The 27,524-nt window shown below is 43.3% G+C and overlaps 1 protein-coding gene across 3 annotated transcripts in view; it reads right to left on the bottom strand.

The window, feature by feature from the left end:
* Positions 1 to 3,539: 3,539 nt before the first annotated feature.
* Positions 3,540 to 27,524, bottom strand: part of LOC117144405 (polyadenylate-binding protein RBP45) — a 54,157-nt gene continuing 30,172 nt past the window's right edge. For 2 of the 3 annotated variants that reach the window (XM_033309540.1, XM_033309543.1), the window contains exons 3-9: positions 18,644 to 18,731; positions 16,160 to 16,235; positions 15,697 to 15,793; positions 11,258 to 11,447; positions 10,719 to 11,111; positions 9,658 to 9,811; positions 3,540 to 8,870 (exon numbers count right to left, since the gene is read on the bottom strand). In XM_033309540.1, the coding sequence (XP_033165431.1) occupies positions 8,841 to 8,870; positions 9,658 to 9,811; positions 10,719 to 11,111; positions 11,258 to 11,447; positions 15,697 to 15,793; positions 16,160 to 16,235; positions 18,644 to 18,731 (1,028 nt within the window). In that variant the 3' untranslated portion in view covers positions 3,540 to 8,840. The remainder of the gene's footprint in view (positions 8,871 to 9,657; positions 9,812 to 10,718; positions 11,112 to 11,257; positions 11,448 to 15,696; positions 15,794 to 16,159; positions 16,236 to 18,643; positions 18,732 to 27,524) is intronic. The other variant, XM_033309541.1, reaches the window with a different exon arrangement.

Here is a 27,524-nt window from a genome sequence, read left to right as displayed (position 1 = left end):
ACACGAACACACATTGCTCATACGCAACGGTGGCCACAGGCTTCCGCTTTCCGTTGGCCTCACTGGGTGCACTAATTAAACTTGCGCTCGCCTCTTATTATGGCTGCATTGCATGGCATCGGTTAATGTGAGTAACACGACACGGCACTTGCCGCACACCTTCCATCCGACCACCTACCGCCGCTCCACCGCCCACCATTCACCTTTCACCCCTCGGGGATGGGCACCTGTTTTTATGTGGCGGTCGCATTGTCTCCCAGGTGAAACTGCTCTGCGGCGAGGGCGTTAAGCATTTATGTGCGCGCGTCTAATTAAAATAAGTTCGCATGGCAATGGCACTTCAAAGTCTAAATTGTCCTTATGGCTTACTTCGCTCCAGCTGCGCAGGACCCAAGGCGCTGCGGACCATTCACCGTGCGCTGGTCACCGCCGTCAGATATATGTAATTATAATATTTTTTATTAGCTCATCTGATATGGCGGCGAATGGGGAAATAACATAAATTGCACCACCGTTCCCTCTGCGTGTGTCCTTCAGGTTGAAGGGCTTTGATTTGACCAGGGTCTATAAAAAGAGCATCTCTAAAAAGTAGAGAGAGCTGATTGTCCGATGCTCTTATGCAATTTATTTATGAGCAAATAACGAAATCTTAAAATATTAATAATAAGCTTTTTTATCTAGTTTTAAATTAATTTTTTTTTAAAATAAACTCTCATCTTATTTGAAATAAACAGTCTAAACAGTAAATTGCTGTTAATCATTTTATTATTAGGGTATGAAAAAGTTTCTGTTCGAAGTTCAGCTGGTTGTTTGCTTATTTTTTGCAGGTCGCATTGTTTGTTATAAATTTTAATATACTAAGTATATATGTAAGCATGTTGCAGGTAGCATGGCAGCAGTAGCAGCCACAATGAGACCACGCCCCCTTTCCACTTCGGCCAGACAGGGATGGGCGGCAACAACAAGGCTCTGCCGCTGTTTATCCTTGTGCCTGTCCGAAAAGTCCTCGTTTCGGCGTTCCCCCTGAGTTGATAATATAAATGGAAAAACGAAAGGTCGACATTTATTATGAGGCTTTATCAGCAGAGGACATTTGTTCTGTTTTGTGTTATGAGCCGAGGATATTCGGCTACTTGTACCGATGCAGGACATTGGTGGGCAGGACCTGCTTCCTCTGTGAAAACTGTTTGCTTCATTATGTCCCGAATCGTGGTTGTCCGACGGACGCAAAGGAGGGCACGTGTTTTCCTTGGGGTGGCATCTGTATCAGTTAGCAGTCATAGCCGTCCGGTAATATGCCAAAAAAAGAAGAACTTTTTGGCCATAAATTACAGGGTGCTGTGTATGTTAATGATTTCGTGTATTGAAAACTTTTGCACACTCTTCACCGCTCGACCGTTTTGCGAGTGACCTAATTAAAGGCTGGCGTGGTTTGGGGGGCAGGATGTGTCACGACATCTGAGCAGAGAGACAAAACACAAATGCATATCTGCTGTCAAGTGGCATTGTCGCCTGCCAGCTGCATTGTTGCTCCGTTCCCGTTCGTCCTGTTGAGTGTCTAATCTGCTGGCACGAGGATATAGGGATATATGCTATGGAGATGTAGATGGAGCCACTCAGCTGGCATTGAGCTCTGCATGCGGCCACAGCCCCGATGCCGTGCGGAATCGTGCTGAGCGTAAAAATCCTCAGTGCCCTGCTATTTGCGCATTTCCGGTTTCCGTCGCACAGCTGCACGTCCTGTTGAGCCCCTCCTCCAACCTTCGCCCAGCCCCTCGCCCTGGCATCCGGCTGCAGCTGCTGCTGATACATTCTTTATATTCTGCAAATATCCTGTTATGCAGAAAATGCTTCTTGCTGCCGTGTCGTCTTAGTGGAGGCGACAGGCTTTCAGCCATGGGAATTATTAACTAAACATGCCGTCGAGAGGCGTGGAAGGCTAAGCTGTGGCATTTCGAAAACGAGCTTGCAGCCTTATGAATATGAGGTAGCTCTATGCTTGGATAGATGTTTATGCTATGCTACCGATATCCTTCTTATATATCATTTTATTTCTACGCCTTGTTCCTGTTTATTGAAGGTGCCTACGTTCTCATCTTCCCACGGTTAGCCACAGTTTGCCAGTCTTTAAACAATATTATTTTCGTATTGAAGTCGGCCAAATAAGCAAAGCCCTTCTAAAATACAGCTGCTATTTTTCGTACGATTCTAAATATATCCATGGAAAAACTACGCCAGCCAAATGTACTTATCCCTATGTACACAGCATTTCCTAGTCAAACAATCTATTTTTTCCCTCGCCCCCATCTACATACATATATCCAGAGCCAAGTTAAAATAAGCAATGGCTTGGATTTCACTTTTTATGCTTCTGTATTTTTTTAGGCAAAGGAAACTCGGGCCAACATCTGCACGCCTGCGAACGGAATCAGACGAGGGTTGCGGATGACACAGTGAAATCAAAGTCAAATGTAAGTAAATAAAACATATTGTTTCTCTTATAGGAAGACATTTTGCAAAATTACGCCGATTTGCAATGCAAATCAAACATAGCGCCATTACTTTGTGAGCGCTCACACACACACACGAAAGTCGGGCGAAAGTGAAAGTAACGCATATGTTGTTTAAAAATGCAGCCATCTCTGCGTCCTTGCGTGTATGTGTGTGTGTGTGACGGTGCTCGAAATCTTTGTGATAATAGACACACTCACACGCACGCAATAAATATAAATGGGGGCTCGTATGCGTGAGTGTGAGTCTGCTGGTTTTAACCTGCGGCAAAAATGTGAAACAAGAGCCAGCAGTCGCGACGGCAAAAAAAAGGACGAGCAAACAACAAAAAGAATTGGCGCAAAAATATGTTTTAAACATTTTTCTCCGCTTTGCATTTTCCGCCATCCTTTTCCGCAGCTTTCCACTTTCCCTTCAGCATTTTGTCGTTGTTCTGTTTTTGTAAATTTTTGATTTGTTATTGTTGCACGTGTTGTCCTTTGCCTTTGTTATGCCAATCCATCCTTGGCGGCCCAACTGCGAAGCAGGTGGCACGGTGTGCCCCATCCGGGGCATAAATGTTTTTAACGAACTCACCTGTGAGGCATACGCATAAGTAGCAGAACGTCTTCTTCATGTCACCTGTGTAAATGGAAAAGCAGCGCTCCTCAACGAGGAAAAAGCAGGGAAGATGAAAAACAACAGCAGATAGCGATGGCCAAAAGCCTCGGGGGAAATGAGCAACCAGCCAGGGAAACTGCCATATGCAGAGATCATAAGGCAGCAGGACAACATAATGCAAAATCATCTCGACTGAATTTTATGGCAGTACAAAGTGCTCTGGGAACCGATAATTCAACTGCTCAGCGGCGTACAAAATATGGGCTTTAAATAACAGAAAATATACTTCATTTTAAAATCTAATAAAATTAAATAGAAATTTAACTTAAGTTTCAAATAACAAAAATTAACAAATAAATGCTGAAATTCTGAGAAATAAGAACGCAGGCCAGATGTTTTATTTTTACAAAATTTTTTTGTTCGTTTTTATTTGTTTTCTTTCAATATATTTATGTATACATAATATAATTTTTGTTGTTTATTCGGTATATTTACTTATTTTCATCATTTCTATGTTGCAGTTGTTCTTTGTTTTCCATCCCGCCTGTTATTACACTCTTGTTTCTGTGTTATTTTGTTTTGTTTTTTTTTCTCATTTTTGCTGTCACCTAAGTATAATTTCTCTATGCATTTCGCCTCTTATGGCAATCCAGCGTCTAGCTCTAAAACCTTACCCCACTGGTCGGGGTCACCTCTGCTGCGATGAGGTGGTGACCTCCGCTCTTCGCTGACATTGTTGTAAAATATTTTGCTTGCATTTCGCTGCCGGGTTATTCGGGTTTCTTTGGCGCGTTGGTATACAAATACGCAACCAAATTGTCCGGGTTTTTATTTGTTTGTTTTGTTTTCAACTATAAATATTTTTCCTTTGAATTTCTTGTTATGCTTAATTTGATTAACTCTTTTAATATTCGTTACGTTGTTTCACTTGTGTGTTTTCTTATGCAAATGCCGTTCTTATGTGTGTATGTCTGTGTGACTGGTGATGCCGTATTTAAATTGTATATATATTTCTGTTTTAGTGTATATTTAATACTTAGCTTATGCATTAGGTTTCCAATTTTCGGCTTTGTTCTTGTTTTGTTTGGTTGTTTTGGTTGTTTGCTTATGTTTTCGGCCCTTATATTCCGCTACAATGTTTTCGATTTTTTCATCCTGTTTGCCCTACGCCTTTGTGTTTTCCTTGTCCTAAAACACACTCAAACATGCTTAAATTTCTACAAAATATTTGCAATACTGCAGTCGATATCTATACTTTGTTTACTTTAGTTATTTGCTATTTACTTATCATATTTTACGTCTGTATATATATATGTATATATATATATATATTGTTCGTATAATATCGATATCTATGTTTGCGTTTGTATCTGTATCTGTAGCTGTATCCGTATCTGTATCTGTGAGTTTGTTCTGTCCTTGTGTCGAATGGCTTTCAAAACTTTTTCGGTTTTAGCTTTTGTTTTCCTTTTGATGTTTGTTTTGTTAGCAGCTTTTGGTTGTTTGCTCATCGTTTGATTTTTTCTACATTTGCATTTGATTTGTTTACAATCTTAGTGTAATTTTAATTGCATAACATGCCCTTCATTCCGTCTGCTTTATTGAACAAAAATATCCTGTTTGCCTGCTGAGTTTAGATGCTGATTTTGATTTGGTTCCAACTACTGCTCTCGTGGCTAGTACATTTACTATAATATATGTGCTTTGCATTCGGTTGTATCCGCAAAACATATTCTCCTGCCTTATCCTTGCTGGTGTGTAATTAAACTTACGGAAACACACACTCAGAACTGGGTTAATAGTATGCACTGCCATTGACGTTGAAGGGTCTGCCTGCATGTAAATATATATAATTGTTTGTAGCTTAGATAATACTTTTATTTGATTGATTTTCGGTTTCGCCTTGCTGCAATTGGATCTCGTTAAAATTTGTTCTCCCCCCGTTTAGTTTAATTTATGCTATGTGCTTCCATATGCATCGCGTGTGGTAAATTTCGCTAACTGCTCCTGTTTCAGCACTCCAGTTAATTACACTTCGAATTGACTAATTGGTAATTGTAGTTTATGGTTAATAACTGCAATCGTTTCAGTGTGTAGATGGCTTTGAACCCAAACCGAATTAGTAACTCAAAGCGAAGGACTCGGAATTGAATTATGCTTGACTAATGGTGGAAACGGGCTATGATCGGAACAGAACCTGAGTCGATGAATAATAATAATAATAATCATCATGCGGCAATATAGTGCAGCTACACAGTATCCTTGTAGTGCTTTTCTTTTTCTTTTGTTTCTGTTTTTGGATGGGCAAATCCTTTTGCCAGGATTAGTACCTCTCTGCTGTATATGTGACGTGGGCTGCCATGTGTATAAATACTTTGTATATGTTCATATATATATATATATAGACGTATATAAATGACTTAGCACAGTTTATAGTTACACAACATAAATACATACAGTTACAGCTGTTATTAATATATTTTAATGCTTTTGTTTTATGTTTGTATATTATTTAGTTCGTCGTCTTTGTCAGCTTGTTTTATGCTTATTACCATCCACAGTTAATTCTTATTTAGTTTCCAACTCTTCACTATTTCTACGTGCCAACTACCCATTTTAACTCTTTACTGATATGTAGCGCAAACATTAACAAACAAACCGATAATATTTTTTTTTGTATTTTTTGTCTTAACTATAAACTTGTTCACTTATAAATGTTTTTTAATTTCTTTGTTTTCCTAGCCAAATTTTTGTTTTCTGCAAAACTGTTATTAAGATTATTATATTTTTCGTTTGGTCAACAACATTTCAAATTTTTGTTCTCGCATTTTCGTTATACTTAACAAAATTCTAGAAAATAAAATAACAACAAAAAATGCATTTGTCAGCTTCACTTTGCTTGCATTATTAATCCGGCCCAATCCCGCCCACTTTAAAATCACATCTACATCTAAGTCGCATGCCATGCGCCTCGTAGTTTCTCTAGATTCTAGTGCTAAAAACATTTAAATATACAGTACGATTGCCCCGTAGGACTGTGTGTCCTGCTGATCCTCAGATCCTTGGCTAAAATCCCCGACCCATCTTATCGTACTGAGTGAGCGCATCCTATGAATACACATCTGTATTTGTGTATAGCCGTGTGTGGGTATTATCGATAGACATTTACTGGTGCTAGGGCCACACCCGCGTGTGTAACTAAATGCTCTGCTCCGTTTGTTGCAAAAATTCCACTAAAAAATGACATAACAAATTCCACGCTACAATTCGCTGGGGATTGGGGCGTGTCAAATGCAAATCAAGCCTCGTCCCTTCGTCCTGTCGTCCTTTGCAGCTTAATTGTCCGATACGTATGGCGATGCGATGCGATTGCGATTACGTTACGTATGCGTATTGCTATTTCTAGTACTTGGGATTTCTGCCCGTTGTTCTTGTTGTCATCGTTTTAATTGGTTTTCATTTTGAACATCTATTTGTGATTTATCATCCATCGCACACAACACAATAAACAATAAATATCATTTACCATACGTTGCTCGCATCTAGTTTTTCTTCTCTGTATGTAAACACCGTGTGAGTGTATGCATGTTTCTGTGTGAGTGGGCGCTGTAGTGGTGTGAGTGTTCTCTATACGGCTTGTATATATATATATATATATATGTATATATATGTTATATAAGCATGTTTGTTTAATGCATATGCTGTATACTCTATGTACTTATCAACCAACTCTAAGTCTAGACTTTACCACTTTACATTAATATACTCTACACTTTTAGTTGTATTTACCATATGACTAATTTTATGTTTCACATTCATGTTATGCTATGTATTCTCGATCCCTATAGCTTCGTGTGAGTGTGTCGTGTTGTCTATAAGTTGATTAATGCTTGCCTCTGGGATATCTTGTCCTATGTCCTGCGAAACTGTCTCTGTTTTTGGGCTGCAAGTGTGTTTATTGGCTTATATGATTAGGCGATAATATCTACTTTATTACGGCTATGCTCGATTAGCTAATATCAATTAATATCATTCGATGGCATACTTTGATTGTTTTCAATATATTTTACTTGTGTAGGGGAGTTCTGCTCTCTCTATCTTTCTATATTTTACTCATTCTCATACCACATACATATTTTTAGCTACTTGGATATTCTGTTTGGTTATCGGTTCGCTTTCGGTTTGGTTTGGTTTTGTTTGGTTTGATTCGATTTGACTTGATTTGCTTTGGGTTTCCTTATCGCTTTCGTTTGGCCTAAACAACAGAGAACTAACACAACAAATTTGCAGCTAGCCACTCCTCATCTGGCAACTGAAATAAAACCATAAACGTAACATGTACAAACATGGATTAGTACTGGCGTGTTTTCAAGAGTAAGTTGTTTGGAGGGAGTTTGAAACATTTTTGCGGCTGCTTTGTACATGGCTCTTCTGAAGCGCTTGTTGAAAGTGAAGCGAAAAGTCATAATGAATTAGGATGTGAACTTTTAAGCAATTTATGGACTAGGCTGGGCTGGGTTGGACTTTCCTGTACTTTATATGATTATTTTATTTTCAGATACTTCGAACTGCGAGTGCTGGTGAGACCGTGTGAGTGTGCGTGTGTAGGAACCTGTCTTTCGATTGCTGATCGATCACAAATCGGTGTGAGTGCGTGAACTTTCAGTTGCATTCTATATAGGAAATGATATTTAGCAGGACATGACGAGCTAGTTGGCCAATCAACTGCACTTGGCCCGATAACTGGCAGTTATTTCTAAGCAGTATCATCTATCATAGTTTATAGGCACTAGTGCTAAGTGTGTGCGGGTGAGTGAAAGTTGCTCTTCCTCTAAATTCTCTTTTCTTTTGATTCCATTTTAATTTCACACACTAATCACTTATTAGTGGGCAAAAGCTGGATGAATAGGAAACGACTTTCACTCGCCCAGCGAAGGTAGTGTAAAGGTGTGTGTCTGTGCTAAGCTAAAACCAAACTGCGCACAAAAGTAGGCAATGCAAAATGATCCTGCTGTGAAAGGGGTTAAGGACTGTTTGCGTACACGCACACACATACATATTTTCTTGAATTCGTGTGTCGGCCTGTCTGTGTGCGCGTAATTAATTTTAACGCATTTTTAATTATGTTTACTTTAATGTAATGCCGCGACTATGTTTGATTTAGGCTGCAACAACCCACTCGATTTATGTTTTCCTTCGACCAAATTGTAATCCTGGCCCCCAATTTCTCCCGCTGCCTTATTAAATTAATAATTGTTGTTATTTTTGTATGCGCGCCGTGCTCCAACACAATTACATAAAGCATTAAAATATGTGGTTTGAGTTGTGTTTGTGTGTGTGGTGGTGTAAGCAACTAGGGTTAAAAATATGTTCGCTTTCTTTTCATTTTCTTTTTTTTTTTGTTTGCATATACATAATAATTGTTTGCTTCCCCCGAAGCTTTTTCAACGGGCGTTGACAGATAATTATGCTCTAGTTTTATATATATATAAAGATATATATATTTATGTGGGTGTGGGATTTCGGATTTTGCATTCGCGCTTGCTTTTTGTTTCTGGGGTGCAGCTCTCTAAAATCGCCAAACTTCAAGATGCCATCAATTGTTTTGTAATTTGTGTGTTCTGCGCTTCGCATTTTATTTACAGCTCAGTTTGGTTTTGTTTCTGTTCAGAAAATTGCGGCTGTACTTAAAAATTTTGCTTGGATTTTCGGGTTTTGGCTTTTGGCGTTTACTGTGCCTGCAAGAGTAGAGGATAAACCTTAAAAAATAATATGGGTGTTAGTAAGAATTGGAAAAAAGTAGTAGACGGAATAAAAGTAATTGTAATGCAAAAACGTGGCTATTTTCTCAATACAACACACAAATTTCATATGCATAATTAATTGTTGGAAATTGTTCGAACTATTTGAGCTCACGAAATAAACAAATAAGCGTACCAGCTAATTGGCAAATATATATTACACTTAAAAAAGATAGCACAAATACCACAAATGGTTTATGGCAAGATTACTAAGCAATACATGCAAAAGAGTACCCATGCATATTTCACCAGAAACGGCTCCAATATTTATTATCCAAATGTTTATTTTAATATTCAATATATTTTGTGTTCAATTGTTTTACACCCCCGTCTATCCGGTATAATGTTATTTAATCAAAAGCATGCATGCATATTGACAGATTACAATTGTCTCTGTCCACATTCGATATTCAAATGCAAAAGAATAACATTAGCAGGCAAAGGCATTCGAATGGCGATGGAATATTTTGATAGCAGCCAGAAATATGTACGCATTTCGAGTGCACACACAGCTGCCGAGCAAACAACCCATCGCACACCCTAACGAACCGAACGAATCCCATCGAATCGCATCGAATTCAATCGTATCGAATCGAGTCGAATCGAGCGGACTACAATGGCATCCAAAATACATTCAGAACTTTCAACAAACGTAGTAGAGATGCACGAAAAATGTTTCAATGTGTCGGGCAACGAGTGTATCTGTCTATGTGTCTGTATCTGTATCTGAGTGGGAGTCACCTACCTGGGGGCTCACTTGGAACTGCTGTATCGGATAGGCCACCACGCCGGCGGCCTGCGGAATGGCGGTGCCGGCCACGCCCGTTGCCAGCTGCTGGGCAGGTGAGATCTGCGCCTGGGTGACGCCTTGCCAGGTGGCCGGAATCTGCACTCCCATGCTGCAACGATAGTAGGGAGTTTGCAAACATAAGTACACGCAGAGAAAATATAGATACATAATATCCAATATATATTTTCCTTCCTTAATAGTATATAGAGAATTTTTAAAGATAGCTTGAACTCATTTAAATATTTCTCTATCAATGAGGTATCAAAACGTATACTTTTTCCTATCCCACTTATATTTCTTCCAGTGTAGAGCTGCTGCATTTGCTGATCCGCTGGTTAAAGTCCCCGGAGCGTGGTGTGCGCCACAATTATCACGGGTAGCATAGTCGCCGGATGGCAAAGGGATTCGCAACCAAAGCGTCGGCGAGTCGGGGGTACGGCGGAAAACAAAATTTACGCGACTGCGATGCAAATAGCACGTTATGTTGACAGCCCGACGGACGCGGAAATGTATTTCATACGGCCGCAGACCGAGGAGGGTGCAAATGAAAAACTTTCGCAATTAGCAAATGAATTCACCCATCCGTCATGTTGTCGTTGTTGGTGTCGTCTCCGTGGCTGTTCTTGTTGTTGTTTTACCCGATCCCTGGTGGCGGTTCAATCATTGCACAAAGTACACGGATGGAACGGGCAGCTTTTGGATTTGCATCCACGCACGGAGAGAAAATATGGGTACTTTCATATATAAATTTCGTGTTAAATTTTATATTTCGAACCTTAACCACAGGATTCATTATAATGGACTTTATACTTTATTCTTTTTGCTGTATATGTGGCTATTCAGATTATTTGTTTCTTTCCGTGCAACTTTGTGGCTCTGTTCCGAACAGACAAATCAGCCAATAAAATTATTGCGCGCAAATCCAATGACAATGGATGACCACCCTGACAACCCTGACCATCCGCCATCGAGTCCCTAATCTCAAGCCCCACCTCCGCACCACCACTTCCACTCACCCCATGTATCCCTGCTGATATCCGCCGTACTGGCCGAAGTGATAGCCCTGGATGCCCTGCAGGAACTGGTTCTGCACGGCGGCTGCACTGGCCGCCGCCGGGGTCACCGCTGCGGCGGTGGCCGAGGAGGCCGGGTAGGTGGGCGTGGGCGAGTACCAGCAGCCCGTGGCGGCCAGCTGCTGTCCGTAAGCGGCGGCGGCGGCAGCCGCGCCCACTCCGTACGGGAAACCGGCGGCAGCGGCGGCGGCACTGTTCAGCGCCTGGGTGGCGATGGTCTGCGCATTGTTGGGGTCACCACTCTCCTTGCCCCACGAGCACTTCACCGGCTGGGCGTTGATCTCGGTGTTGTGTACGCCCACGATGGCGTGGGTGGCCGCCTCCTTGGTGGAGAAGCTGTCGGATAAATGCCAGAAATTAATAAGATATTTGAAAATAGTGGAAATAAGGATGATAGAGATGGTTAATGATGGATAGTTGACAGTCAAGTAAATCGGGGAATTCTTTAAAATTAAATACATATTTAAGATGACTTGGCTTACCGCACGAAAGCGTATCCCTTGTCCTTGAAGACGCGAATCTCCTGTATCGCGCCGTAGGGAGCAAACGTCTTCTGGAGGACCTCCTCGCTGAGGGCGGTGAGGGCGCTGTTGACGCCGCCCACGTAAACGGTGCAATTGGAGGGACTGCTCTGATTGTAGACCTCGTCGAAGGTCAACGGCTTGATGTTCTCTGCGGGTGATGAAATGGGGATGCAAGTGTTACTCGGCTGTGTTGGTGTGATGGATCTGGATTTAATGTTGCCGCCTCAAACGACAATTTATGGAAGGCTGTTTTTCTGTTCGAGTCGGTTTTTTATTCGCCAGCTGCATGATTAATATGCAAATTAATTAACGGATTTACCCGCAACAACGGCAGCAACGCAACGAGAGAGCAGCCTCGGCAACGTTTTGGTAATTAAAATAACCGCATGCACTTAGTCAATATGCTTGTGTGTGTGCGGTTCCTATATGCATGTGCTCCACTGAGCGCGTGAGTGTGTGTGAGCCAGTGTAAGTGTGTGAGTGTGGGCTGCAGGGGGGCGGTGCTGCAACACCATTTATCGTTGCTTTCTTCTTGTTGCCGGTGCATATTTAAAATTGTTGCGGTTGTTATTGCATTTTTTATTATACGTATTTTGTGGATATACATTTTTCGTATGCCGTTTTATTGTCGCCATGCTTTTTGCACTCACTGTACGCCCTGCACAATATACACCACATATATATGTATAGTAATGGTCTGAAACAACCCCACATTGTCGTTGTCGTTGCCCTGATTGTTGTTCCGTATACGCCATGAATGCACGTATTTGTATGCAAAGCTACACTAATTACTTCCTTTGAGGTTAAAACTAAATTTGCACTTTTAAAAGTAATGCCTGCCTTGCGTGTTTATGTCTTTGTTTAGTTTTTCGCTGGGATTTCCACGCATTCTATTGTGGGGGGCTATAGTCCTAATGACACTTCCACAGATCGAAGGGTTGGCCTATAGATATGGCTGCAAGGACTTTCTGGATCCAGGCCTACTTAACATGGTCTGTTAATGGCAGGCGACTGCTGGCCAACTCCCTCCATTTCGACCACTCAAAATGCCAATGCAGGATGTCTGGATTTCTGTGTGTGTGCGACTGCTTTTTGTTTTGCCTCCGACTGCGCAGCGAACATGCCGAAGAAAACACAAAAATATGGCTCAATGACATGCAACAGGATTGCTGCACACACACGCCACCAAACAACAACAATCACGGCTCCTAACCGAGGGTGCAGCCGAAAAACACGGAAAACTAACAAGCTCGCAAATACTTTCGAAAGCTTTTGCCACAAACGTATGCGCTTTCGCCACGCACACACACGCAAATCAGAGCCAGAGCACTGAGAAAAATTAGCTCAAATAACTAAGTATTTCAATATTTTTATGGTATTTAAATTTTGACGTGTTCTTTACTCTTTGCGTTTGGCATGTGACATGCAATTTTTCTCAGTGCCCTCGTATAAGAAACATTGCATACTTTAGAGCGCCATGTTTCACTAATTTGCACTTTGCTTTGTGTTTGTGTGCGCCTGCATTTCGGCCCTTATTATTTCCACTTTTTGTTTTCTCTAATTTCTTTTTTACGCTTTTAAATAGGTGTAATTAAATTTTGAAAACTTCAACCAACGAGCCTCACACATTCGCACACGCCCTACGTGACCGGAGCCTTGGCGCTGAGTTAACTTGGCCAAGTTTCATGTCAGCAGCAAATTAAAGCGCTTTCAGCCCAGCATGGCCATAATTATCGCACATTTTTGTCTACGACAAACCATGTGCATTCCCACTTCCCCATTTTCAATCCGTGGGCGTCGTGGGCCAGACACAAATAATTGGAATCTGGTCAGCCCAATGGCCATTATGGGACCAAATGGCCAGAATGCGAATGCCAACGGCCAGCGGGCAGGTGCTCCCATTTTCGCCGGCGATTTGAAATTTTAATGAGCAATTATAGGCATGTAAAACTAAATCATGAAATAATCACCGAATCATTAACATAAATAATTCACATTTTTACACGCGGCAAAAACAACACGAGCCTGGAGGACGTGGCAAACACTTGAGCAAATTCAAAAGTAATTAATATGCATGGAAAGGCTCGGTTTTTTTTCCAGGGCTGTGCCAAGGGGCGTCTGGCATGGGCGTGGCAGTATGCTAATTACGACGCACTTTTGTTTCCACCGAAAAAATTCCTAATCGATATTTGCAACAATTCATATTAAATATATTACGAACTCTACCTTAACTCCACCCATGGATATCTTTATTTAGGTCCCCATCCCGAATGCATTGAGGCATTTAAACTTTTACTTAATTGTGCGCAACTCTGCATAAAATGTTGATTTATTGCGTCAACTGGCATCTGCCTGTAACGAGTTCAGGTAACTTAAACTTTTGCGAATATCTTCCCGCGAGTTGGCCAATAAACTACCGCCCACACAGCCGGGTCAAAAGTCAAATAGTTTCGGGAAAGAAATTTGTCATACGGCAGCTCTGTCGTCTTTTGTCGTCGGCATATTGTTTCTGGTTAATTAAGTTATTACCATAATGAGCTTGCAGGTATTTCGGTCCTTATTTATGGGCTTGCAGCGGACTAGAGACTCGCTTCTTGTTTGACAAAGGTAAAAACTTTGCGGCCACTTTTCCTTTCTTCTCGGGGCAGGGCCATAAAAAAGGTTCGCGGCAAATGCGTTTGTTATAAACCCGGTGAAGAAAAGGGTCGAGGGGGGGTAGGTGCTGGGAAACTCTTAGCCAGGACGAAATTGCAAAGCGTCGCCAAAATTGTCACAACTGTAAAATGCGCAATTGCGCCGGATCGTAAATCTTTAGCAACAATGGGGCAGACACATGAGTGGCCCACTAAACGCGGACGGACGTGAAATGTGCAGCCTGCTTAAAACATAAAAATGCCGGGCCAACTGGATGGGATTGCCAAAAGAATCGGGCAAAGTGGCTGCGTAAAACATGAAGTAATGCGAATGCCAAATGCGAAATGAGTTGAGTGCTACAAATCGTAAAGTTTCGCCAGCAGTCGCTAGGCGGACCATAAAACCTATACACCCATACCCATACACCCAGATGCCCCATATACAATTTTTCAACCCTTGCATATGTGAGCGGGACATAAAAAGCCTTTAGCGATTGTGTATCGTATGCTACTCACTTTCCTAGTGCCGACTCAGCCCATCGAGGCGATCAAAAAATCAAAATTATTTCGCTGTCAAATTGCTAATAATAACTTGTATTACAGGATGCCCCAACTACCGCTCGGTAATTTGGCTTTACTCCACTTCACCCCATAGAGCGGCAGATAGAGTGGAGCAGACAAAACCGTGACAGAGTCAAATAAACAATGAGACCAATAAAAATACGCTTAAGCTTTCATAGGCGTTTTTTATGACAACAATATAAGTGCAAAGGGAAAATATTATATTCGGAAAAGTCCCGTCCGTTCCGTCTTCCTTCACATTTTCCGAACCCTTCAACAGTTTTCGGGCCTTTGCACGATAAATTCCACCTTGACTCCAACTATTTCCCCAAATATTCGTTGTGTAACCCTGTTTGCCTTGTGCGCCTGTGGTGGGTGGTGATGTGTGTGTGTTTGTGAGTCCTTTATGATAATAGTTTCGTGTTGGCAAAATTTATTTATCTGATTCCCTCCGACTCTACTCCACTCACGGCCTATGTCTAACAAATAAAAATTATGTTAAAACATGCAAATATGCGTTAAGTTTTGATTTATGAGAGCCGAACGGCGGGGGAAGCCCCGCGCATGTTTGTCCGCTGTTAATAATGATTACGCCCCGGCCTAAGGATATAGTTACGGTTAAGGTCCTGGGAAGTCTGTGCGGTTGACAACGATCCGTGGCCATAAATTGGGGGCGTGTCGCTGGGCCCAAATGAAAATTGATTTGCCGGGGCCTAATTGAATGGGTTTTTTTTTTCTTCCTTGCTTAGTAGCTTCAGTACTTATTTCTGGGTCGACTAATTGAAAAAGTTAAAACCAAATTGGGTACAGGCCATTACGGAAATTAAACGCGTGCGGTTCAGAAGGGACAAAAATATTAAGAAAACATAATCTGGCAGAAAATTTGTGCGACGCTTATAAATAGCGAGCGGTTTTCCTTAATGCCGTCGCCTTCCCCCGATTTTCCCAGCCATTTCCCAGCATCACATTTGGCCCTGGCATTGTGCCTGTGTCGCTCTACCTTTGGCATTCATTGCCATAATTTCCTGTAATAAGAACGACGCGTCGTCTGGCCGGAGTTTCGGTTCGAGTTTGAGTTTCAGTTCGAGTACGGGTCCGGGTCCGGGTCCCGTAGTCCGTAGTCGGTAGTCGAAAGTCCGGAGTGTACGCACACCGGAAACTTTGTTGGCCTGCCGACTGGAGTGACACTCATGATTTCCTTACCTTTACTCGCCGGCGGTTTCCGTGTGGCCCAATTCGTGCGAATTGAGCGGGAGCCAAGCCACTGGCCATTCATGGCCGTAATGGCGCTTTCGGCTTCCTGCGGGGCGATAATGAAGACAGAGACACGGTCAGTAGCAGAATCGGGGTAAGAAGGACACGGTGAAAAATATCACTTGAATAAAGTCATCTCAAATAAATAAGGTTTTAAGGGGTAATAAAAATTAAATGGTAAATTAAGAAGGATATGTAAAATAGTAAATAAATTATCTTTAAATTAGTTAGTCATGGTTTTATAAATGAAAATCTTTTTGAGATTTCTTCAGCATTATTCAAAATGGTATTTTTCGTAATATATAATTTTTTGATAATTTTGTCAGCGTGCATTGGCAAATTCAAAGAAAGAGCCTGCGCACGACTGCATAAATATGCACTTAAATATGCTAATGCCCTTGGCGGCTCTTACCGATTTCTTGATGAAGGACACAAAGCCATAGCCCTTCGACTTCAAGGTTTGTGGATCGCGCACCACGCGACAGTCGCTGCAAGAAAATGAGAGAAAATAACACGAAATGTAAACATTAAAGTCCTGAACAGAGTTAACTTAGTCTTAAATATATATATTTCTGCACCCTCCTCTGCTTTTCAGCCGAACGGAAGTCCTGGCAAACTTTAAAATTTATGCAAATTCCTAATAAAGACATCTCTCGAGGACTCCGCCTGCGTCTTCGTCTGGCCGACGTGTTCAAATATTTCCGTTCGAGTACAAAATACAAATATATTCAGTCTGTGTTTGCCGGCGTGGGCGTGGAAGTGGGCGTGTCCCCTTGTAATTCGGAAATTAGAAATCTGACCTCATGCTGCAAACTTTTTATTTATCTTGCAGTTTGCGAAGGGAGCTTTCGGATTTGAGCTGCCAAGAAGCCAGTACGGTCATCTTCTCATCGCTGGGCTTTAAGATAACGATAAAGTTTTTGATGAATTTCTGCCTTCCGAACCGTGATTTTCCCCCATCCTGATTCATCATTTCCTTCTACCAAATCGAACTGCGCTCATTACAGTTGCTGGCTAAAAGGACCTGCTCGTTTTGGTCACTTACACTAGTGACCTGGCACTTGTGCCAATTGGCCAACTTCCGACTCGGGGGCCCAAATTGATTTCCCCCAGCGGCTGTACGACTTCTCATTTGGACAATTGGGGCCTCGACACCGCACTAAAGCGGGCTGCCAGGAAACTTTGGCAATTACCCCCGGTCCGGCAGTTTACTTTTCATTTATGAAGCATAAACCACAGCGGCGGCGAAGTTGGCGACGCTGGCCGGCAACTTTTTTTTATGATTATTATAAGTAAAACGCCGAGCTAGCGAGAACCCGTCGGGCTTTTCGGCCAGGCTTTGACTTTGTTTTGGGCTTTGGCTTCTGGGGCTTGTTGCCAGGTCTTATTAAATATTCACACGCGCCGCGCATTTAACAAAACGAAACAAAATGCGCTGGGACCTCCGACGAAAAAAAAAATATAATGCCAAAACCAGGCAACACCAAGCCGGGCAACAATGCCCCGAAAAAAAGCAGAAAAACAAAGCAAAAAAAAGGGCAAACAACGCCAGGCACGCATAAAAGTTTTGACAGCCGGAGAGGGGACATCTTGATCCTTGGGAGCCGCACGACCGAATCCCGGCGACTTTGTGCGTTAAGCGTTTTGACATGTTGGCTAGCAGATCGACTCGGCTCCCAAGGAAAAGCCATAAGAAATAAAGTTCTTTAAGCCGGTCCCATACCAACCCAGGCCCTCTACCTCACCACCCAACCTGCAACATCCTTCGGAGATAATCAGCTGGCGATGTGGAATGGGTTTTCGGGGAGTATCGGCGATAATGATGTCAGCGATAGCTATCACAAAGGTGCCAAACGATTGTTCAATGGGACTGAAATGCGTAGCCATCGATACGGTTGTCAACAGGCAGTGATTGGGAGTGGTATCGCTTTTCTATTCCTGGCTGAGGTTAGCTTGTAAATGTGTTTTATTTGTTCTATTTAAAGGTGCCAAGAGTAGGCATTAAGCGTGCTTACTCGGAATTCTGAATTGGAATTATATGATACTTTTAAACACTTCCCTAAATTTCATATTTAAGTGATGCAAACACAACACTGTCAATCGCTTTTGATGAAAGACATGACCAGCTCATTAGCGAATCAGAAAACCCTTTAACCCAATCAGGCCGGAGTCATTAGAATGATTTTCAAATTATTAAAATTTAAATTGGCCATCGGCCGGAAGATGAGCAGAGCAGATTTGCTGATAGACTGGCTGACTGAATCCTCCGTTTCGCGGTTCAAGCAAGCGGCAAATCCGAAAATCAAATACTTTGGAGTAATTTTTGATAAGCCGCCGCAGGGCCTCTTATTCTGGGTGGAAGAGGAAGAGGAAGGAGGTGGAGGCAGTGGAGGAGCCGCTCCTCCCAGGAGACGGACTAACATTTTGACTCGAAACTTTGCGATTAAACAGAAGTTAATTAAGCCAAGTTTTTGATGCTGTCGTTGCCACGGGAGAGGAGGTGGCTCGCGGGTGGTAAGTGGTTGTGGGTGGCTAGTGACTTTGCCTTTTCATGCCGAAAAATAGCAACTTAAATATTTGAATGCCCCGACTTTTTGCTCACCCTCCCTTCTGCCTCCTCGAGGCGACACTTACAGACAGCGAAAAGAGTTCGGCCAAAGTGGCATTTGCATAAATTCATTTTTTGCCGTTCAGTTATGAATTTTTTATGGAGTAGCGAGTTGCGAGTTGCGAGCCTCCTCCACACGCGCCTGCCAATAATCAGAGAATGTGTGACAGGAAAATTGTCGCAAAAAAAAGGGGAAAAGGCGAAATAAAAGCTGCAGAAGTGGGGAAAATGGGAAAAAGGCAATTCCGAGTTAACTGGCAAATGGAAAATTTGCATTTTAATACTTACGAGATTTCGCCGAATGGTGTGAATGCTTCGCGCAATTGCTGAGTTTCAATTTCTGAGCTCAAGTCGCCGACAAAGATGTGGAATTGTTCTGCAAAAAAAGAGCGGGAGAGTGTCAAGTTGAGTATCGGTTTTTTCGCAGATTTTCACAGATTTTTACTGGGACTTTTGGGGAAAGGGTTGATGCCGCTGGCGCATCGTGAATCGCACAAAATATGCGCCAGATAAAAACGCAAATCAAAAGAGAAACCCAAGTCATGCGCTTTTATTTCGCAATTTATTGCCAACGCTGACGTTGTGCTTTAATGCATATTCATAAAAAAGTTCTCAAAAACTCTAAGAAGCAGAACTTTCTCATATATAATTTTATGCTGCATAAGCAGAGATAAGTTAATTGAAATCACAAAGGAGCCGCGCAGATTGATGGGCTCAAATGGCTGGGCGAAGGCGATGACAAAAGTTCCCGGGTCCCCAACCACCCACACTGTATTAGTTTATCGCAGAAAACTTTGCCCACTGTGTATCTCTTCTTCTGCAGCCACGCCCACTCGCCCCCTGAAGAACGTCCCCATTAATACTAATTAACCCATTCATCTAAGTAAACTTTCCACGCTCGAATCTTCTGGCCCCATCATCAGGCCAAACATCGTGTACACATGCACAAACTCAAAGCCATTCGCTGTCATGCAGGCTGCACAAACACAAGTGCAGTGGGTGGTGCGACCAACCACCCATCTGCCAGCCAACCCACCTATCTCTGCACCGCAAAACACTATAAGAGGTTAAGGATATAACAGACAAGAAACTTTGGACATTGAACAACTTTCTGCAATCTTAACTCTCGCAAAAGATTATACTTTTTCAAAGCAGACTGCATGTATTAATTCAAATAATATGTATCTCAATTCATTTAAATTCTTTCTTAACCGCTAATATATATATATTGGGAATTTCTATTGCTATCAAATGCACGAGCAGATATTTCCGAGTGTACGCTTATACAATAAGAAGCTCACATGCAAAGCAAACACACCCACACTAGCACGAATCGCAATCATTTATTATTATTTTTGTGTGCTTTGTCTCTTTGGCACAGAAAAAAGTCGCGAATGCGAAGGAAAGTAGGCGAATGGCAAATCCAAGTGGGCTGGCATCTGGGTGGCTTAGTTAGTCCTGGTGGTTCTGCTGGTGCTCGTTGTCGTTGCCATTGCCGTTGTCCTTCGTGCGCTCTTGTGTCAGCTCAGTTCGCTTGAGCCCAGCTCAGCGCTCAGCAGCGAGACTCACAACCAAGTCTTGGCGAAAGGCAAAAGCAAAGGCAGCGCACGTGGGGTGGTAATGGGTTAAGGGCCAATGCAACGGGTATTTTTTTTTCGGGGGTCAGCCCAACAACGCCCCTTCCCATTCGCAGAAACAAACACAAACACACAGTGAATTCTTACCCTAAATAATTAGCACTATTCAGCTGGGGCCCACTGACGACTGCGACGACGACAACATTCGAGGCTGACAACGCCGCTGGGCGTGGCCCAGACCCACCCATCGACCACAGCCCACCACCCAACGGCCTTGTCTGCTGCACGTGCAGAAATTAACATTTCCGGTAATTTTGCGAAAATGAAAAGCAAAGCGAAAAATTAACGGCAACGTCGTCGTCGCGGCCGCAGCGAAGGCAAAATGCGAAATGCGGAAAGCTTTTGTGTTAAATAAATATTAAAAGGAATTTCCCAGAGCCAGCGGAACTGATGGTGAAACGTTAAGGAGCGGGATCCTGGGCGGGCTGAATAAGTAGATTCGTTCTGACTGCGGCCTGTTGGCCTTTTAAAAACACAAACCAAACGAGTAAATCTCTGCGTGTTCACGTGTACAAATATACCAAGGGAGGAAAACACTGCGAGAAATAAGCAAAACTCTGTTCGATTTTATAAAATATTAGAAGAAATAAGCTGAATTAAGCATGCGTTCTTTGGAAAGGTATTAATTACCTTTAAGCATTTTAAATTAATGTCTAATGATAAAAGGTTTTTCCAGCAGTGCCTGCGTTTGTGTGTACGTGGCCACTTTTTATTTAATTGGAAATTGCGTATACGCCACCGTTAATGAGCCCATTGTAATCGCAGTGGCGGAGCCGAGCGCGGCTTAGTACATTGAGGCGGCTTGACTCGGCTCGAGTAGTTGGGGTTATTGTAAATCAATCGTGGGGGCTCGTTCCGGCGGCTCTCACGCTATTGCTTTCGCCCCTTTGCGCACTTGGCTGGCTCAAAGGTGAAATGCTTTCGCCTGGTTGGCCAAAAAGGCGAAAAACACCGGCACGCAAGTTGGCAAGTGTACGTAGCGTAACTCTCGCCCGTATGTGTGCGAGACAGACAAACGAGGCAGCCACTAATTGCAGTCAAAGGACGCTTTAAATTTGCACTGAGCCGCGGGCTCGATTGGCAGTTCTTGCCCCCGCTGCCACGCCCCTCCCCACCGGCTGTCAGCCGCCTTCGGTGTCAGCGTGTCAAGCGCGATGGCAGCTTTTCATTTCTTTCGCCCGCTTCCGCCGCCTCGGCTCGGCTCGTTTGCTGATTAAAACGGTGCGTATGTAATGAGTTAATTAAGTTTTTGCCATCGTTACAGTCGCCCACTGTCGTTGTCGTTGCCGTTGTCGTTGTCTTTCACACACGTGCCCATAAATTAATCATAAATCCTTGCTAGCTGCACGGCAGTTACAAGTGTTTTGTATATTTGCCGAGGACGCACCTGTCCCTTTCCGTTCACCTGGCCTCCTGGCCTCCTGGCCTCCTGGCTTCCTGCCTTGCTTCACCTATCAACCTCCCTGACTTTCTGGGCGAGAGCGTTAACATCGTCGTGAGCCAGGTGATTCAGCTGGCGGGGATTGTGAGTCGCCTGTGGACTAAGTGTGTCAGCAGTGCCTCCTGCCACACCTCCTTTTACCATTTGATTAAAGACGGAAGCTACTCAGGGCGTACACCAGCGTCCATGTGTGTGAGACATTGGAACACTGATAAAAATCATATCAAAATTCGTTTAATAAACTTCCCCAGAAAGCCAATTATTAAGCCGATTAACGTGTATAGCTTGTATAAGAGGTTACAATCCTTACATGATTTTGTGAACAGAGCTTGCAATTATTTCTCCCAGTGCACAACTATCCACTCTTACTTGTCTTGCTTGCTTCGGCTGGCTCCTGTTTTGTTGGCTTTAGTTGTTGTAAATTTTATGTTATCCGCTTTCATTGTTTGTATGCCTTTATTTATGTTACCCACTGCCTGCTGCCTTGCTTTACTGATTTGCCGTGGTTATTTATGCGTTTGTGCTAAACCTTATTTCCTGTTTGTCTTACATAAGCTGCAGCGCTTAATTACACGCAACCCCATCGAGGACACGATTCCGGGCAGGATGTGGATGGCTGGTTGATCAGCCCCCAGGGAGCGAGTTTCTGCCCACGGCCTTGCCAAGATGTATGTGTCCCAGTCGCATCGATCCGTGGGCCCTAATGTTTTATTGACCGGCCCGACAATCTCATTTCGCAATTCACTTTGTAAGCGACCACACGGCGTATGCGTAATGGCAATTATGAACTGGCCCAAACTAAGTGGGCAGTGCATTAAAGCTAAAAGCGTTTAGCCGGCGGTCAAAAAACCACCAGCTGACCGACTGCGCACTGATACCGTCCCGCTGTGACAGTGAAAGCCCCAAACAAGCAAAACAATTTGACGCCAACAACCGCAAAACGTGCTGGCCGCCCCAGCATCCATCCACATTCAGATACATATGAACCCAACCCGGATACCCGGATACCCGCCCAGCCGGATACCCTGAGCCCGCCCACAACTTAACCCAAAAATTGATGAATATGTAAGCAAATACGGGGCCCAACACGCAGCGGGTTCCCACTGCCATGTATACATATATAAAAAAAAGGATCAAAGTCCTGAGGCGCGTTAATTTTCCCAGACGTCAGCAGGAAAAGTTAGGGCTGCCCTTCCCCTTCCCCATCTTCGACCTCGTCCTGTGAATATGAACCATGGTAGGTCCACAAATTATATTGAAATGTTAATAATCCAGTTGCTTAGACGTGCTGTGCCATCCCGGGATGTCCGAAAAGGACAACTCAACTGTGAAAGGATATTTACATGGAGATTTGTATGCCGCTGACTTATGACTTTGATCAAGGCCGTCCCCTAAAACCCAATCAATGGGATCCCGGCCGCATTTATGTGCTCTCGAGAGTCACTTATGCCCACAATTTGGCACTGCGGTTATCTTGGGACTGCCTAAGTCCTGATAAGTATACATATACACGGCCATTTGTATGGGTGGCTCGGCAAATCTTTAAATTAAATTTGCTTTGGGGGGCAAATCAGGGCGCATTATAAAGTATAATGTGCTTTTAATTTCATTCATTTGCATGAAATGCGAGCAAAGAAAGCAGCCAGTGGACCCTGGCCTGCTGCTAAGTGGAACTAAAAAATCTAATTAGCGTCGGCCACTGCACGAGTCGACTTAAAGCAAACTTTGTGCTTTAATTTCATCTTGATTACGTCCTCGCACTGCAGCTGCAACGCCTGTTTGTGCAGCAAACTCCCAACTGAAAGCTACCAACTCGAAAGCCAATCAACTTGACTCGCTAATGAAACGCCAGTCACTTTAAGGATTCCAAACTCCCAGCCCGTTGTCTCTTTGATGCCATTAGACGCCGTTGCCGCCTCGCCAATGATAATGCTGATTTTTAATGCTGATTACCACAAGCTGCCAGGCCGCAATCCTTTGCCACCTTTTTGTGCCCATTCTACCCACGAATCTTTGATAACCGAGCTCTTCGAGTCAGCATCATTTCCGCAAGTGTGCGTGGCATTTAAGTTGCCACTTAAATGAGCCCCTTTCGTTTGTATTGTGTAAGTGCACGGAGAAAATAAAAGAGTAAGATGTACAGAACAAATATAAAATCCATTGCGCTATGAATGATTTTTTCAGATACCTTAGCTAGATTTTGAGTATCGTCTGAAGTTGTTTAACAAGAATTCATCAAATTTGCCTTTAAGTGTTTCTCTCTGTGTAATTCAGGTGGCACCACCCTTGGTGCAGCCTCATTAAGTTGTCGCGTCGCGCAGATCAAATGAAAATTTCATTGTGTTGTGACTCGCTTTTCCTGTCTTTGTGTCTGTGTTTTCGCGGGTGCTGAGAAAATTTGCGCGGAAATTCGCCACCTTTTCATGTTTTCGTGACTGGCTTTGGAAACTTTTGGGAGCAGTGCACTACAGTCGTATTGTTGTTTGTGTTGCCACCGGCGGCGGCGTCTTCTGCGCTCGTCTAACGTGTAAAACAATGACTCATTAAGACTCATCTAAATTCTAATGAGATTCAGTAACTATTAAAAACAAAACATGACAGAAGCGAAGGCAAACGCAAATGCGGCAAAAGGGTTGCTGCCCCCGGGGCCACAAAAACCCCAATCCCTCCCAACCACCGGCGTCATCAGCAAGCCCGGCAATTCCCGACTCTTATCAGGACCTCAACTCAAGTCCTTTTTAGTGCTGACTCTGCGAGTGCTCGACTTTAAGTGCCGACCGAAACTTAAATCATTTGTATGCGACTCAAGCGCCCGGCCTTTAAGCAAATGTCAATAATTTGATTTAAATGTGGCAGGGTCCCACATTCCGTTTGCAGATCGCGTGCAAAATTCGCATTTAAATGCCAGTAGCCTACTGCCTACTACGGGTATTTTTCCGATTTTCCAACTTCATGGGGTTGACAATCGTGTGGGGCGACAATGCAGCAGCAGCGCTTGGAAAACCGGAGACGACAACGAATTTGCGTAGCCAGGAATCGAAAAAAGGCAGGACGGGCCAAGAAATGCAGCAAGGTTGAGTCTAAAGTCCGTAGTCCTGAGTGCCGAGTGCCAAGAACATGTTGCCTTATAACTTCGAAATCTCACACACAGAGCCACTGCGAAATGGAAATTGCGTGTGTTCCGGCCTAGAAACAACAAAAGCAGCTCTGGCCGAAACAAAAAAAAAATTGGCTTAAAGAAACCAGGCAGTACACTGCAAGAAAATTGGGCAGCTTGCTGAACAGCTGAAGGTTACCATCTTATCAGATAGTATTTTATGAAGTATTGTAACAAAATGTGTAAAAATCATTTAAAGTGATATAATATCCCAAATCATCTACGTTTGATATTGAAATGGCTTTAAGCCCTTTCAAGTTTCAAAATAAACTTCACTCTTTTCATAAATATTCGAAATAATTTTTGTCCGTGCTGTTTGGTAGCCCATATGTTTGCATTTGGGTCCGGGTTAGTTATATCCCACGCACACAAACGCACTGCATGGTTGTAGACAACATCCCCGCCAGCCACCCCCGGTGAACATTTAACGCTGCTGTAAGCGTTTGTCACAGGGGGTGGAACGGGTTGGGTTGGGTTGGGCTGGGATCCGGCGCGGGGGGATGGAAACAAACCAAACCAGCACCCGGAAAATGTATCTGTCGTCGTTGGTAGCACATGTTAGAGGTAAACGCGTCGCTGGCGAGGGGACAGCGGGAGCAGCCCCCGTGTGCCAATCTGCATATTTGTCGGGCGCCACGAAATGTAAAGCAAGTAAAAACCTGGGTCAAATTGCGGTTACCGTTTTTATTTTCCGCCGTTACCGGTCTTTCGTCTCTCTTCCGCTTTCATTACACTTGGCCAGTTCCAATTTTTGTTTGTGCTGTGGGCGGTTGTATACGGTAGGTGTTGATATATCCACACTTACGGGGCATTTCCCTTTATTTCGTAGTGTCACTCGTTAGGCACCCGAATCGCTGTCGTAGTTATAGTATCGTAATAGTGGCAGTGATACTCCTTTTTTCCCAGCTCCAACATGACTTGTACATATGGGTTAGGCTGGGATAGGATGGGATGGTAGCGTACCCTACGAATCGGGTTCGCAGGGCGTTGGAGTGTTAATTGTAAAGTGTATGTGGTTCTGTTCTTATGGAAAAACCGGGCAAGTGACTTCATTTAGACTCGCACGTTTGCAGTTAATTAATCTGGCCGAAAGTTGTTGAAGTGGGTGCCAAATGAGATCATTTCAAAGGGTGGCCATATAAATAAATTAATGTATAATAACCATGAACTTCAGTTTCATTACATTAAAATTATTAAAAAGGTGAAAGAGATGTATGCACTATGTAGTATATCTTTAAATTCTGTCTTAAATCCCAGCGATGTTGATGCAATTCCCTTGTTAAAAAAAAAACAATAAATGCATCACAGACGGTTTGCACAAGACGACGAACTGGAAATTCAAAAATCGGCGCTGAATGAAATGTTGAAATTGCACAACCCGCGTCTAGCATTTGGCTAACACATACATGGAAAAGCGGCCGGCAAGCTGACCGACACCCCTTCCCCTTTCCATACTCCACCCCTCAATCACACACTCTTACCAAACTTGTTACCTTTTTTTTAGAACGCTGCGCAGCTGCTGCACTTTATTTCAGTCACTTGCTTTCCATTTTTTTCCGAAACTCCCGCACTTTTTTTGTTGGCCACGAGTGGCTTGTTTTTGCCATGTTCCCCCCCTTTTTTCACTGTGCACATATAGCTGTGTGTGTGTGTGTATGTGTGTGCTTGGGCGCTTTCTGTGGAGCCCGCTTTTGTGTGCAAGTGCGGTCATTTAATTTCGATTTGTGTTTTAGATTGTTTTGCGTTGCATTTGTTGATTTTTGCCATTTAAATAGAAATTTTTATTTTCTACACGTTCCCATGGCCGTGGCCCCCAGTTTTGGATTTGGATGGCCGGCTGCAGCCGTCGCCAGTTGGCCAGTTTTTTGTGCCTGTGTTGTTTTGGCCCGACGTATTCCATCTTTTTTTTTTTTTTTTTTTGAGCTCTTTCTTTTTTTTATTAACGCATGTCCATGGGGCATTGCCAACGCGGACCAGCGCCGAGCAAATTGGATTTCTTTTTTCGGACATTTGAAACTGACGAACGCCGACCGGGGACCACGGATGTGCGGCATCAGCAGGGACCTAGCTCAAAATATATGCAGCTACCATGCTGTCGCAGCCTCCTAACCGTCCAAACGGCCAACCACCCAAACAGGCAGCACCACCCATCCTGCACCACCGTTTCTATTAGCTACGCGCATTCATAAGAGCGGAAATTTAATCTATGCCACAGTCGCGTTCATTTGCCCACTTCTTTTTTCGATCTCGCTCTGTTTCGCTTTTGTCAATTTAAAGCTGCCGGCAAATGCTATCAACTCGCAATGTTCGTTAAATATTTAAATTGGCGCAGAAGTAATGAAATAAAACCAATGCGCGAGCGATGTCAGAGCGATTCCCAAGTGGCTTCAGTTGGTTAAATTTGTGCCGGCTACTTGGTTCGTTGGTTGACTGGGTTCGGTTTCGTTTGGTTTGGTTTAGAGGTCTTTAATGTCCCTGGGGAGTCAGTGGGTTAAGGGGTGGAATTTAAACATATCCCAGATGGGAGTGGGTCATGTTAGATGGCTAATAGGGGGGATTACTCAGCCGCAGCGGTGAGGATTTTAAAATGAACAAGTTAGACAGAATATGAATCGAACAAATTATAAATGTTATTGACTAATGTTATTTAAAAATTGGTTTTTTCAATAAATACTAAGAAAATTTCTGCACTTAAACCATTTTTTTATTGTTCTCTAGCCTTGCTATCTTGCAATGGTTAATGCTCAAATTAGCGCAGACTTCTTGCAGTGTAGGCTGGGGGTGTTCCAGGCTCGGCATTCAACTCACGTAGCATCTTGCTTTAAATGCTTAAATAGAAGCAATGCCAGCCGAAAATCAACAATAACAAACGAGCCACAATCCGGCTGGCACATCGCACTCTCGCACACGCAGGCCAAAAATTGGCATAAATAA

The sequence above is a fragment of the Drosophila mauritiana genome, chromosome 3R (assembly GCF_004382145.1).
Source record: "Drosophila mauritiana strain mau12 chromosome 3R, ASM438214v1, whole genome shotgun sequence".
Classification (NCBI taxonomy): Eukaryota; Metazoa; Arthropoda; class Insecta; order Diptera; family Drosophilidae; genus Drosophila; species Drosophila mauritiana.
This window is presented reverse-complemented; position numbering and strand designations above follow the sequence as displayed.